Source organism: Puntigrus tetrazona, chromosome 16, assembly GCF_018831695.1.
Source record: "Puntigrus tetrazona isolate hp1 chromosome 16, ASM1883169v1, whole genome shotgun sequence".
Classification (NCBI taxonomy): domain Eukaryota; kingdom Metazoa; phylum Chordata; class Actinopteri; order Cypriniformes; family Cyprinidae; genus Puntigrus; species Puntigrus tetrazona.
Genome location: NC_056714.1, coordinates 14,357,502 through 14,371,560, shown reverse-complemented (window position 1 = coordinate 14,371,560; position 14,059 = coordinate 14,357,502). Strand labels below are relative to the sequence as shown.

The window sequence follows — 14,059 nt, the reverse complement described above, 5'->3', positions numbered from 1 at the left end:
CAATCCTCGTTGGCACTCCCTATATACTTCCGGTCTGCGCTCCAGTCCCTGCCACCTAAACGTGTCTCGCGCGAATCAGGTCTCTCAACATCCAGCATGCCCCGCCCACTACTATTCCAGCCTCGTTCTGGAGACAGTCCAGGAATATAAAGCCTTTGTCCGGCTTTTCCATATTATTGCTGAGCCACGGCGTTACTTTCCAGATTTATTTGAGAACTTCTCGCACAATTTGTAACAATGAGGGAGATTGTCCACATCCAGGCCGGTCAGTGCGGAAACCAAATCGGTGCCAAGGTAAGAACAGTTTTTCAGAGTAAAACGTGAGTCGTTTATAGTCAGCATCTACTACTAAATAACACTTCACGAGTCTCAGAATGCAACAATGCATGTAAAAAATGCAAGTGTTATTCTAGCCTTTACCTAATATATAATAGAACTATCTCATCTTCTTATTGTCTCTCAGCATATTAGATATTAAATGATATTTTGCAGAACATGTATTTTCCTTTGCAACCAGAGGGTTATTAATAATGCATTGCACTATGGCAACATGTTGAGTAGTTTTATAGACCCAGTTTATTTACAATAATCTTTTTTTTTTTTATTGCACTGCTTTTGTCTTTTCCCCCCTATTCTGAACCCCCTTTTATTCACGCCCAAAATATGCGTATCCCATTCATTCCCACTATTTCTGTAACACGGTCTGTATAACTATTTCTCTAAATAAACGATGCCCGGATTCCGCAGACTGCACGTATAAATCTCTTTGTCCGTAAATCATAGCCGTGGGTGAAGGGATTCGCTTGGGAAAGGGGGGTCTGTCCTCTTTCTTTCTCTCATTCTTTACAATGCACCGGGTGTGGCGGATCCGACGTGAACAGCGGCGCTCTTAGTAATTACCATGACTACCCGTTATCAGTGTCACGAGCCCTTTAAACAGCTGTCGGGACCAGTGCGCGAGCCGTGACACGTGGCGCTGATATCACGACCGCATACCTTAACATGAAATGATTTTAGCGAGTATTGCAGAGTTTGAACCGAATCCGTATTTTTATCGATTTCCACCGCCGTGATTCAGTGGTCCAGCGGTGGATGATGGGAAGGGTGGGGCGCTGGAGAATGACAATGAAGAAAATCATAGCAGGCTAATAATAATCAAAGTGGACTAACAATGTGAAATTGTGAAGTTAAATCGCGTTATTTTAGCGTGAGTCGTTGTATAATTTGCCCCAAAATTGCCCTTTTTTTACTATAATTGTTCTAACAAAAGTATTACGGATTTTAAATATCCAATTAATCCATTAAATCTGATTTTCTACCAAATCACCACAAGAGATTAAACCCGGAAAACAAGGGCACATTCACACCCATGGCCTCATTAAAGATGCACATTTAGTAAAGATTGGCCGTGAGGTGTTTGCACGTCCTCTCTCTGGCGACTGAAAATAGGTTAAATCATCTTCATCCTTTATAAGACTTCGACATGCCTTTCAAATGATGAGATTGCGTGTGTCTGTTGAACTCATCTGAGGTCAGGGTGGGGACCAGGAGGCATTCGCAGATGGGACTTAATGGCTCTAACAGCTGCAGCCCATCCCCGCTATGGTACAGATATAAGTGAAATATCAATAATTAATGAGTTAATTGCATATTCATGAAAACCTTTGATTTTGTTAAACAGTTGGCTAAATGAAACGTATTCAAGAACGATGGGATAATGGTCTTCATTTTAAAAAAGTGAAGCCGAAATGATTTCATTTGTGTCCGTGTGGTATATTTATGATGATATGAGGTGATGACACAGCAGAAATGTAGGCTGCCTGGAGTAACAGGTTTTGATAGGCGAGAGTGTCAGAACAGGGTCGCAGTAGGGCTTTGTCAGTCAGCGCCTTCCAGTTTATTGGCCTCATTCTTTCAAAACAATTATTTTCAGTATACCCCAAGAACAATCTTTTCTTTCTCCATTCGCTTGCAGCCTTGTTAAACCCACCTCGACCCCTCACTCCCTCCGCTCCTCTCTCAGATTAAGGTCACTTGGACAGTAACATAGAATTAATGATTTAAACATACATAAAGCCTCTTTCTCGGCTAAAACTCATTGAACGGATTCCAGTCATTGCAGATTACAGATTAGCGATAGATTAGTTTGCACTTTTTCTCAAAGTATTTCAGACGTGGTTTACGGGACGCTATGATGAAGCCTCGCGTAAATGAAATTGCTGAAATGAATGCTGAGTTTAATTGCGAGCGGGTGCCGTGTGATGTTTGCAGTTCTGGGAGGTGATCAGTGATGAACATGGGATCGACCCGACGGGAACCTACCATGGAGACAGTGACCTGCAGCTGGACAGAATCAGCGTCTACTACAACGAAGCTACAGGTATTTTACTGAGATGCATGTTTGGGGCAAGATGGGGAAGATGCCCCCTTTAGGAACAGAGTGCATTTACTGCTGAAGTGTAACACGTTTAGCATGTACAGGATGAAAATACATCAACTAATATTAAAGCCACCAAAAAATATAGAAAAAGTATAAAAACCCTATAAAAAGTGTCATGTTTTAATGGTAAATGATTTATCTGTGCACATCATTAAAAAATGCTCCCCCCTCCCCCATGACATCTCTTCTCTGACTTGAGGGCGGGACCAAAAGCCTATTCTCTCCAGCAACCTGTCACTCACAAAAAACAAATGCAGCAATTAGCAAACAACGATCCATTCAGCAAGCCAACCAATTCCCAATGGAGAAAATCAAGTCCAGCCCTACTTTTGTAGGTGTTAGAGAATCAATAGAGGTGCAATAGATTTGGTTATTCAGTTTCTTAAGCTCCTAAACGGGGACAAAAAGCTTTTTGAGATTTTTCCAATTAAATTGGAAAACAATATTTTTGCTCAAAAATATAAATACTGTACATGGCTATAATGTGTACAAGGCTAAAGTCAAAGTTACAGCATTCAATAAATCTGTCGAGATAAGACTTGGTGACATCTAGAGGTCACAAAAAAAATAACATAGACAGGGCATCTTATCTCATCTTACCCCCTAATCTTTTAAAACATTAAAATCATTTTTTAAAATTAATTTCTTATGTGTACTGAGCTGGTCTGCTTGTCCTCTTGTTTCTGTCTCTCTGTCTGTCATGGAGGAGGTAAATATGTGCCAAGAGCAATTCTAGTTGATCTGGAGCCAGGCACCATGGACTCCGTGCGTTCAGGACCCTTCGGACAGATCTTCAGACCAGACAACTTTGTATTTGGTGAGTGACTGGCAAAAAAGTAAAAAATATGCAAAAGTATCACATTAAAATAGCAAGCACCAAGGATACGAAATACCTCACCTTCACAGTCTGATGTGTGTCACGTTACAGGACAGAGCGGCGCTGGTAACAACTGGGCCAAGGGCCACTACACAGAGGGGGCGGAGCTTGTTGATTCGGTCCTGGATGTGGTCCGTAAGGAGTCTGAGAGCTGTGACTGCCTGCAGGGCTTCCAGCTCACTCACTCCCTGGGCGGTGGTACCGGCTCTGGCATGGGTACCTTGCTGATCAGCAAAATCCGTGAAGAGTACCCAGACCGCATCATGAACACCTTCAGCGTGGTGCCTTCCCCAAAAGTCTCTGACACCGTAGTGGAGCCTTACAACGCCACACTGTCTGTCCATCAGCTGGTGGAGAACACAGATGAAACCTACTGCATAGACAATGAAGCCTTATACGATATCTGCTTCCGCACCCTCAAACTCACCACTCCCACATACGGCGACCTCAACCATCTGGTCTCCGCCACCATGAGCGGCGTCACCACCTGCCTGCGCTTCCCCGGCCAGCTGAATGCTGACCTGCGCAAACTAGCCGTCAACATGGTTCCCTTCCCCCGTCTGCACTTCTTCATGCCCGGCTTCGCTCCCCTGACCAGCCGAGGCAGCCAGCAGTACCGCGCCCTCACCGTGCCTGAGCTCACGCAGCAAGTGTTCGACGCCAAGAACATGATGGCGGCCTGCGATCCAAGACACGGACGCTACCTGACCGTCGCTGCCGTCTTCCGTGGCCGCATGTCCATGAAGGAGGTCGACGAGCAGATGCTGAACGTCCAGAACAAGAACAGCAGCTACTTCGTGGAATGGATCCCCAACAACGTCAAAACCGCAGTCTGCGACATTCCGCCTAGGGGTCTCAAAATGGCCGTCACCTTCATCGGCAACAGCACGGCCATCCAAGAGCTGTTCAAGCGCATCTCCGAGCAGTTCACGGCCATGTTTAGGCGTAAGGCCTTCCTCCACTGGTACACCGGAGAGGGGATGGACGAGATGGAGTTCACCGAGGCAGAGAGCAACATGAATGATCTGGTGTCTGAGTACCAGCAGTACCAAGACGCCACCGCCGAGGAAGAGGGCGAGTTCGAGGAAGAGGCCGAGGAGGACGCTTAAGAAGCAAACAGAAGGTGTTTGGGGAGGTGGTAGTATGTTCAAGTTTGAGTACATGTAGCAAAAACGCATACAGAACAACTTTTAGTGTCTCATTCAAATCAAGTAGAAATTAGCACTAGAAAAACGGGGCCAAAAATAACCAGAGGAAGGCAGAAAGATTGTTCTCGAACACGGAATGGGTGGATAACAGTGTTTACGATTTCAAATCACTCACTTTTTTTTGTGTATTTCTTTACCATTCTGATGGTCAGCTCCTCTCTTTATAGAACAGGAAATAATAAAGTGGCAAACACCCAGTTAGAATTGATGTGAGCAGTGGATAAAAGGTGGGGTGAGGAGGACGGTAACATCTAATTTTTCTTTCATTGTAACACTTGCTTCTTGTTGTCTGCAAAGAACTCAAGTACAATGATTATTATAGTGTTTTGATGTTTTCTTTGTTATTTTTGCACTAGAACAGGGCAACTCTGTGAGATAATGGCACTTCAATGTGACCTCAGCGGGTCTGATTGCAGTATTTAGAGAAATGTTTGGAAAGGTATGTTGTGTGAAATATGAAGGAAAAGAAATGGACTGATAGAAAGATAAGCTTCAGGATAACAGGATTATTTACTGAATCTTAACCTCGCTTGGACGCCAGCCAACGTCCACAGGAGGATGACTATGACTAATGGCACGAATGATACAGGAAAGTATTTTAGATGCAGATGGAAAGACAAGTTTTAGCATGTTGAATGGATTGTTGGTGCAATTTTTTTTAATTAATGTCTCATATCTGAGCCCATACTTTTAAGTGTTACTGCATATTCTTTATTACATATTTAAAATGTTGTGATGTTCCTTGATTGTCCCTGTGTGGAAAAAAACTGAGCCTCTGGAGAAAACCAAAATAAAAATGAAAACAATTTCGTTAAAAATCAAGTTTTGCTTTGGTTTTTGGTGTTTTTCCTGCATTACACTATGAACATCACCATAGATGTGCATGTTGTACCATAGTCACTTTTAGGTTGCACTTATATAAACTCTCCCTTCATTAAAACATTAAACATATGAAAAATATACATATTGGACTAGTATTAGTGTAAATATATAGTAAATAAAAGTGTAACATTAATAAACATTGTTTTACATATTGCATTTATACATAGTAACATGTTTTAAAATAGAGGTTAATAACTCAAATGTGAAGAAAAGACAGAAAAGCCTGAATTATTATAAACACGCCTCCTTTGCAGAAAGGGCGGAAAATATGGACAAAGGCGCCTTCTAGCCCTCAAATGTCCAATCAAGAAGCAGTGATGCATTATCAGCCAATCAGTGCGGACTCAGTTTCTTGACTAGCCAATCAGTAGTGTTCATTTGTAAGGGCGGGTCTTAGTATTCAGGAAATGGTTTCCATGGGTTCTGCACGATAAGGTAAGAGCACATTTTTTTTATCAAATCAGTTAGATCACACACAAAACATCAGTACAGACGTAAAGGAAAATGATCATCGTGCATGTTTACCTTTGCAATTTGAAGGGAAACATTATTTCTTTTTAAATATTCTTGAAAATGTGTGCCAAATAGACACTGTTGCCAGCAGCACTTATGAAAACTTACTCGATTACGAAATGGTTATAAAGTCACAGTAATGTCTTTATGTTATAAAAAGTGTGTTAAAGCAGACTTTTTGTCATACGTACATCCCCATTCTGATACTATTGTATAATGTGTTGCTTGTGTGTATAGAGCTTGAAACATATTGATACGTATTTGGTGGTATTTATGACAACTACATTTTCATTGTAACAACACTTGATCTTTTAGCTAGAGAGGAGGATGGATGCCACTCAGCAGATCGACGAACCCTTCTCTGAAGAAGAAGAAGAAGAAGAAGAACAGGAAGCGGAGGAGAAAGGAGGATCAGAAAGAGAACAATTAGCAACACTAAAGGTGTTCAAAAATGAGCACATACCAGAGGCAGGTGAGTGTTTGTAGACTATCTTACATATTAAATAATTTATAAAGTAGTATTACGAGTGGATTGTTGAAATGATGACATTGCCCTCTGTTTTTCTCCCTTCACACATCCAATCAGAATTCCCCCTCTACATCGGAGAGAATGTCATCGGCCGTGATCCTGCTGTCTGTTCTGTTCTTCTTCCGGCCCGATCTGTATCCAGTCGGCATGCTGTTATCTCCATCTCTGTGTTCCGCTCTAGCAATGATCGTTTTGCTAATGGTGAAGATATAGAAGCACTTTTATGGGACATGGGGAGTTTGAATGGAACCAGAAAAGGCAGATTGAAGCTGACTCCTCAGGTACGATATGCTTTGAACGAGGGAGAGAGTGTGGTGCTCGCTGACGTGCCATGCCAGTACACTAACCTGAAGATCTCAAAGAAAGATACACTCGTAACTCCAGAGAAAGGAGGTTTGCCCAAAAAGCAGCAAAAATTAAGTTCAGCTTTATCAAGTAGTGACTCGGAGTCAGAGTTGAGTAAAGGTGTGCGGAATAGGTTGAATGTAAAAGATAGGGGCTTTTTGCCACCTGTGCCTTTATGGAGCCCTGAGGATGAACAACCCAAAATTAGTTCAACCCAGGCAGCTCACAAACAGCCTGAGATCACCCTGGTGCCTGAATCAGACTCAGATGGAGAGAGTGCGCCGGATGAGAGGAAAGATTTTGGTAAGTAAATTAAGAGTAATTGAAGGATTAAATAACACACTATTTTCATACATGCTTTCTTTTTTCCTTATTCTGTAGTTTCAGACTCAGCGTCTTCCTCTCATTTGTGTAGCTCCACAAATTCATCATTCCTGACCCCTGCAAAAAATGTCATTCCAGAGAGGTAAGTTACTTTTTTTTTTTTTTTTTTTCCCTAAATGTGTGCCTTTGGCTGAAGGTGCAATTGCATGTACTTTCTGTCAAAATAAAGTCAGTAGAAATATTTAGGTTTAGGTTGGTAACACAAGTTGACCGCGTAAACTAATAAACTATTAAAACCTATTAAACTATTAACAGCAGACCTTTTTGCCCTTGTGCGACCACTCATTCTATAAACTGTGCGGTACAATTATAGATTGCAATATATTTTCTCCCAGTAAATTAGCTTCACCATATTTTTTTCCTTATCAGTGAGGATGAAAGCTCAATCACTCCATCCTCAGCCTCAATAGACCAGTTCAGACTAAGGCAATCCCCTGATGAGCCTTGTTCAAAGTCATCTAAGCCTGGCCCTCTAGTTCTTAATCTGGACAGTGACATTGATTTTGAAGAAAAGGACATGGAGAAAAGCAAGCCCGAAGCTGAGGCTCAGCCTGAATTAGCTGCAAAGATGGAACCAGTATCTTCCGCTGAATTTCATATGGACAGTGATACTGATGTTGAGGAAGAGGAACCAGGGTCAAGTAAGACTGGACCAGAGGCTCAAAAAGCAGTAACTCTAGAGAAATCTCTATCTTCAGTTGGGCTTCATATGGATAGTGATACTTATGTTGATGAAGAGGAAGAGAAAAATAAAACTGAAACAGAGGCTCAGATTGAACAAGCTCTAAATGTGGGACCAGCATCTTCAGCAGATCTTCATATGGACAGTGATACTGATGTTGAGGAAGAGGAACCAGAAGCAAGTAAGGCTGAACCACAGGCTCAAGAAACAGTATCTCTTGATAAATCTGTATCTTCAGTTGGACTTCATATGGACAGTGATACTGATGTTGAAGAAGGTGAGGAGGAGAAAATGGAGACTAAACCAATGGTTCACACCAAAGAAGCTCCAAAAGTGAACTCGGATCTTCATATGGACAGTGATACTGATGTTGAAGAAGGTGAGGAAGAGAAAAGCGAGACTAAATCAAAGGTTCACACTGAAGAAACTCCAAAAGTGAACTCCGATCTTCATATGGACAGTGATACTGATGTTGAGGAGAATGAAGCTTCTATAACTGAAAATGTCTCCAAGGAAGAAGTCAAAGAAAGTGCTTCATCATCAGCACCACAGCATACAGAATTTCACATGGACAGTGACACTGATGTTGAGGATGATATTCCCATAAAGGTTTCTATTGCTACAGAGGTCTCACATCCCATTGGAGAAGGAAGTGATGTCAGGCCTACATCAGCTCCAGAGTCAGAGCTCCACATGGACAGTGACACAGATGTAGATGAAGAGAATGAGGATAAGGAAAAGGCGAAGGCCAAAGGTCTTCTGTTAAACAGTGAAACAGATGATGAGGATTCTTTTAAACCTTTACCAGGCAAAACTGAGAAGGAAGCACAGAGTCACAATGTTTCTGTAGGTAGCAAAGCTGAGCAATCAGAAGAGAGCACCAATAAAAAGCGAGATCATCATTCTCAAGCAAAGACTAATCTTGAGGAACAAACCCAAGCTTTTGGCCACTTTGAAGAAGACTGGGACTTACTGCCCACACAAGCATACGGTAACCATCCCACTCCCTTCTTAATCTCATTATTTTACAGGATAATATTAATTCATGTAGACTCAGCATTCAGTAAACAGTAAATTATTGTATTATTATTATTATTATTATTATTATTATTATTATTATTATTATTATTATTGTTATTATTATTATTATTATTATTATTATTATTATTATTATTATTATTATTATTATTATTATTATTATTATTAATAAGAGTGTGTTAGAGGGGTATAATACTAATTGCCACAAGATGTGTTTTAAACTTTTCTTTTAATAATAATAATAATAATAATTGGTTACAATGAGGCATTTACATTGGAAATAAATAGGGCCCATATGTGAACAGCAAAATTAGCTACAAGATGTAAACATGTATGATGTTAATTTTAGTATGAAAAAAAAAATTGTTTAGTGCTTTGACATGTCCAATTTTACAACTTTAGTCTTATGATTTAAAATGTAACAACACAAACTGTAACCAAAAAAAAAAAAAACTACCTTAGAATTATATTCTTCAAATATATGCTATTACATCCCACACATATTTGCCTTGTTAACTTCCACAGTTACGGTTTAAAAAAAGCTTTTTGAGTCAAATGACTTAAATTTTAATATTAAGATTAATATTGTGCCAGTTCAGCTTAATTTATGTTGAACCCATAAAATTCCTTGTATGGTATTGTTACATGTATTGCGTTATATGCTTTAGGAACTGCTGGAACCAGTGCTAGGCTCAAACCAACCCATCTTGATTTTGAGGCTACACAGGCATATGGAACCGAGACAGACATGGAGGAAGAGCAGGAGCCTCTGAACCATACCCAACCCTACTCCAACCTCTCATCTGCTGAAACTCAGCTCATCCCAGTAGCAAAGCCAGATAATGAGGAGGAGGAAGATAAAGAGACACAAAATGACTCTCACCTTTCCACAGCAGACACTGTGATCATATCCAGCACCCCAAAACGGAAGGAGGAGCAGACGCAGCCTTTTTCTCTCTTCACAGCGCAAACACAACTTGTCTGGGAGGGACAAGACAAAGAGGTTTATCAGAATGAGCCCACCCAGCTCATGACAGACACTGTTGAAGAAACAGAAGAGGCTGAGGAGGAGAACATGAAACGAGGTAGGAGAAGCCGTGGTGGAGGGACAGTACCAGCTAAAGACAGTACCAGTAAAAGCACCAGCTCCTCTTTTATAATTGCTGAAACTCAGCCCATGTGTGAGCAAGTAGAGGCAACAGATGCAAATCTGAGTGGGGATGGCTTTCAGGAACCAAGTACAAGACAACAGGCTGAGAAATATGATTCCGCACATCTTACTGAAAACAACTTTAGCTCCCATCTCACTATAGCTGAAACGCAATGGATGTGTGATGATGACAGTGCACCAGATCAAGACAAAGTGGTCAGTAGTAGTCATATAGAAAAACCCTCCAGTTCTTTTATCGCTATAGCAGAAACACAGCCAATGTTTAAGGTAGATGAAGCACCAGAGGATAATTTAAACAGTGAGGTCAGCACAAGACAAATCGAAGGTGAGCCTGTACATCATATTGAAAAGGCCTCTACCTCTAATCGTGCCATCCCTGATGCACAATCTGTTGGTGAAGACTATGAGGAACAAAATCCCAGCAGCAAGATGTCCATCACAAAATCACGCAGGTGTAGATCGAAAAAACAGAAGGAAGGCCAACAACCTGCTGAGGCTTTTGTCATTCACACTGTAGCAGAAACACAACCAATGTATGAGGAAGAACAAATTGACGATCTGAAAAGTGAGACCAGCTCTGGGAGACAACAAGCACATGAATTCAAATCTCCAGAACTTGCTGAAACAGACCTGAAAGCATTTGTCTCTGTAGCTGAAACACAACCTATGTGTGCAGAAGAGGCACCATATGAAGATCTGATTAATGCAGTTAGCACCAGAGAGATAGATGAAGACAAATCAACAAATCTCCTAGTACCCTCAAGCTCCCGTGTCAGCATAGATGAAACACAGCCTATGCTCGAGAAAGGACAGGAAAAAGACGTCAGCAACAAGATTACAAGCCCAAGATCATGCAGGGGTACACCAAAGAAAGACAAGGTAACACCAGCTGCTGAGGCTGCTGTTCATCAGACAGAAACCCAACCAGTACCTGAAGAAGTGATTGAAAAGGATGAAGATCAGAACAGTGGAGTGAAATCCAGGAGATCTCGCAGAGGAAGGCTGATAAAAGAGGACAGCATTCCACAGGAGAACGCCCAAGAAGGCCCTAGTGGCAGAAGCAGCAGAAGACAGAGAAAAGACAAGGCAGAGGTGAAGAAGGAGACAGCTGCATCTAGTAAAGTTCAAGGTAAACCTAGAAAAGGGCAGGAAGGGAAAAGAAAGAGGGGGAAAGTGTTGTCTGAGGATGAGGAAGAGAGTGAAGAAGAAAAAACCACAAGAAGAGGAACCAGGCGGACAGGTATAAAACTGAAGTGTAATGAAAAGGAAAAAGAGGAAAAATTAGATGAGAGGAATGCCCAAGAAGAGAAAGAAAAGATGGAGAAAGAGCTCCAAGAACAAAAGGAGACAAAGAGGTTTGAGATGGAAGAAAAGGAGAGACTGGAGTATGAGAGAAAGAAACAAGAAGAATGTGAACAAAGAAAGCTGGCTGAAACTGAAATGAGACAAAAACTAGAAAGGGAGCAGAAGGAATTAGAGGAAAAAGAACAACTGAAACGGGAAGAAGAGGAAAAAATTAGAAAAGAAAATGAGAGAATTCAGCTAGAAAAAGAACTTTTAAAAAAAGAAGAGAATGAGAGGTTGGAAAGGGAGAGAAGGGAACTAGAAAGGAAGGAAGACGAAAGAATTCAGAGAGAAAAAGACCATTTAGAGAAAGAAGAGAAGGAAAGGGAAATGCTAGAGAGGGAGAGGAGAGAACTAGAAGAAAAACGACAAAAGGAACAAGATGAAAGAATTCAAAAGGAGAAAGAACAAAACGAGGTGGAAAGAGAACAATTAGAAAAGGAAAGACAAGAAACTGAACTTCAGATGAAAGCAAAAGAGCAAAAAAGGACTAAGGAGAGAAACCATCAGAAACAAAAGAATGAGGAGGACAAGACACAACTAGAAACTCCACTAGTTCCTCCAGCCAGACAAGCACGCCGCTGCTCAAACTCCTCTGTGAACTCCGATCAGTCTGTCTTCTCACAACAGGAAGTGTCCAGCCAGAGGGGACGAGGACGAGGCAGGGGCAGAGGCCGAGGGAAACAGACAGCTGACGAGCCACCCATTAGTGCTAGACGGTCTAGCAGGAGAGGACTAGTTAGTGCAGTTGAAGACACAGAGCAGGACTCCAATTCAACAACCCGTTCCCGATCCCACTCCAGTTCTAGAAGTTCTGAAAGATCTGCTCATAGTGTCGGACCTTCAAACCAAGGAACCAGAGGCAGAGGCAGAGGCAGAGGCCGAAAGAGTATGAAACTGCCAGAATCGGAAGAACTTTCCCAAGCTAAAACTTCCGGAAAAGGCAGGGGAAGAGGAGGAAGGCTTTCTGGTGTGGAGAATGTATACGTCGGAATGGACAATGATCGTGAACAAGATGCTAAGGTGGAGGAGGACAACACTGCTGTACCCCAAACCAACAGCAGAGGTCGTAAGAGAGCAGCCAACACCAGCACATCCCCTGAAGTGGTTCCTTCACCCACACCCAAGACTCCAAGGCGCTCTGTGGCTAGTCAGGCGCACAAGGTCACACGCAGCCTCAAATACAGACATTTACTAGCAGGTTTTATTGCTGTGTGGCTGACACCAATCTGTCATCTTTTTTAGGTGTTATTCACTGGGCTGTCAGATGAGGATGGAGAGAGAGTCGTCTCTCGGTTAGGTGGAAGCCTGGCAAAAGGAGTGAACGATATGACTCACCTGGTGACTGATAAAGCGAGACGCACTGTTAAGTTTTTGTGCGCTGTTGCCAGAGGGGTGCCAATCGTGACTCCTGATTGGCTGAAAAAGGTGAGGGAGTGTGTATTAAAGGAATATTCCTGGTATAAGCTAGCCTAAAATGTGTTATTCTTATCTGACTTCAAGCCTATAAAATGCCTGTTTGTCAAATAAAAAATGTCAAGTTTTAAAAAAAAAAGTCACAAAATCACGTCTGGTATTGATGCTTCAATAAACCTACCCACACTAGGCTGTGTAACTAGTACATTATGTAGACTTTATTTTGACTCAAGCACGACAACATCCTCTTTCTCTCTAAGTGTGGAAAAGCTGGCCGTTTCCTTTCTACTGATGATTATATATTGAAAGACACCGAGCAGGAGAAAAAGTTTAGTTTCAGCCTACAGGCCTCACTGCAAACGGCTCAAACTCAACCCCTTTTAAAGGTATTAATCCTCACAGTCACATTAGCTTACCTTGCCCAAGCCTTAAGTTGTACCATTTGCATCATAAATTTTCTCCTTGCATAGGGTTATGAGATTCACGTAACCCCCTCTGTGATGCCAGAACCGTCTCAAATGAAAGAAATCATCACTTGCTGCGGAGCACGCTACCTCCCCAAAATGCCCTCTGCTCACAAGGTACCCATGTCCGATGCATATATTCTCCTATTTCAATACACATATTATATATTATCATATTTTACTGCGATTTTCCCCCTTTGTTTATTTAGGAGCATGCCGTGGTGGTGTCATGTGAGCAGGACAGGGCTCTTTGTGTTAAGGCAGTGGGTATGTCATTGCCCGTGGTCAGCACAGAGTTCCTATTGACTGGCATTCTGCAGCAGAAAGTTGACCTCCAGGCCTTTTCTCTCACTTCCTCTCTCAACACGTCCAATCAGCCTGCGGCCCCCAAAGCTGCTACCAGGGGCCGAAGAAAACAGTGACAGTGACATAGGAAAGGACTTGTGTAATACATTTGTGATCAAATTTGATGTAAGGAGGTTTCGGTATAGATCGCTTAGAATGAATATGTGATGCATATGCGTACAGTTATAGGTTAGATGAGATGCTGCTACACTTGTAACCACGCACCCGACTGATTCCTGTGAATGTGAGAGCTGGAGAGAGTGTGAGGTGAATGTCAATGTATGATGAGTGTTAGTGATGGGAGAATGAGTTCCTCTCACTTTTTAATGTATTACTTCAATAAACGCTTTCACAGCCAAAATAACGCAAAGTGCGTTTGTGCCCCTTTTTGCATTAAAGAACTGCACATAAATAGAAACAA

The 14,059-nt window shown here is 41.9% G+C and overlaps 2 protein-coding genes across 3 annotated transcripts; both read left to right on the top strand.

Annotated features, from left to right (window-relative positions):
- Window positions 1-135: 135 nt before the first annotated feature.
- On the top strand, window positions 136-5,347 carry tubb5 (tubulin, beta 5). 2 transcript variants are annotated; one of them, XM_043262007.1, is made up of 4 exons: window positions 136-294; window positions 2,272-2,380; window positions 3,150-3,257; window positions 3,369-5,347. In XM_043262007.1, exons 1-4 carry the CDS (start codon window positions 238-240, stop codon window positions 4,424-4,426), a joined length of 1,332 nt encoding a protein of 443 aa, XP_043117942.1. In that variant the 5' UTR covers window positions 136-237; the 3' UTR covers window positions 4,427-5,347. The 2 variants fall into 2 exon arrangements, with proteins under 2 accessions (XP_043117942.1, XP_043117941.1); XM_043262006.1 differs by having other exon boundaries at window positions 138-294; window positions 3,147-3,257.
- A 458-nt stretch (window positions 5,348-5,805) lies between these two features.
- mdc1 (mediator of DNA damage checkpoint 1) lies at window positions 5,806-14,008 on the top strand. The gene is made up of 10 exons (XM_043262002.1): window positions 5,806-5,842; window positions 6,236-6,392; window positions 6,507-7,097; window positions 7,176-7,260; window positions 7,548-8,851; window positions 9,567-12,577; window positions 12,659-12,841; window positions 13,090-13,215; window positions 13,300-13,410; window positions 13,503-14,008. Exons 2-10 carry the CDS (start codon window positions 6,248-6,250, stop codon window positions 13,713-13,715), a joined length of 5,769 nt encoding a protein of 1,922 aa, XP_043117937.1. The 5' UTR covers window positions 5,806-5,842; window positions 6,236-6,247; the 3' UTR covers window positions 13,716-14,008.
- Window positions 14,009-14,059: the final 51 nt, after the last annotated feature.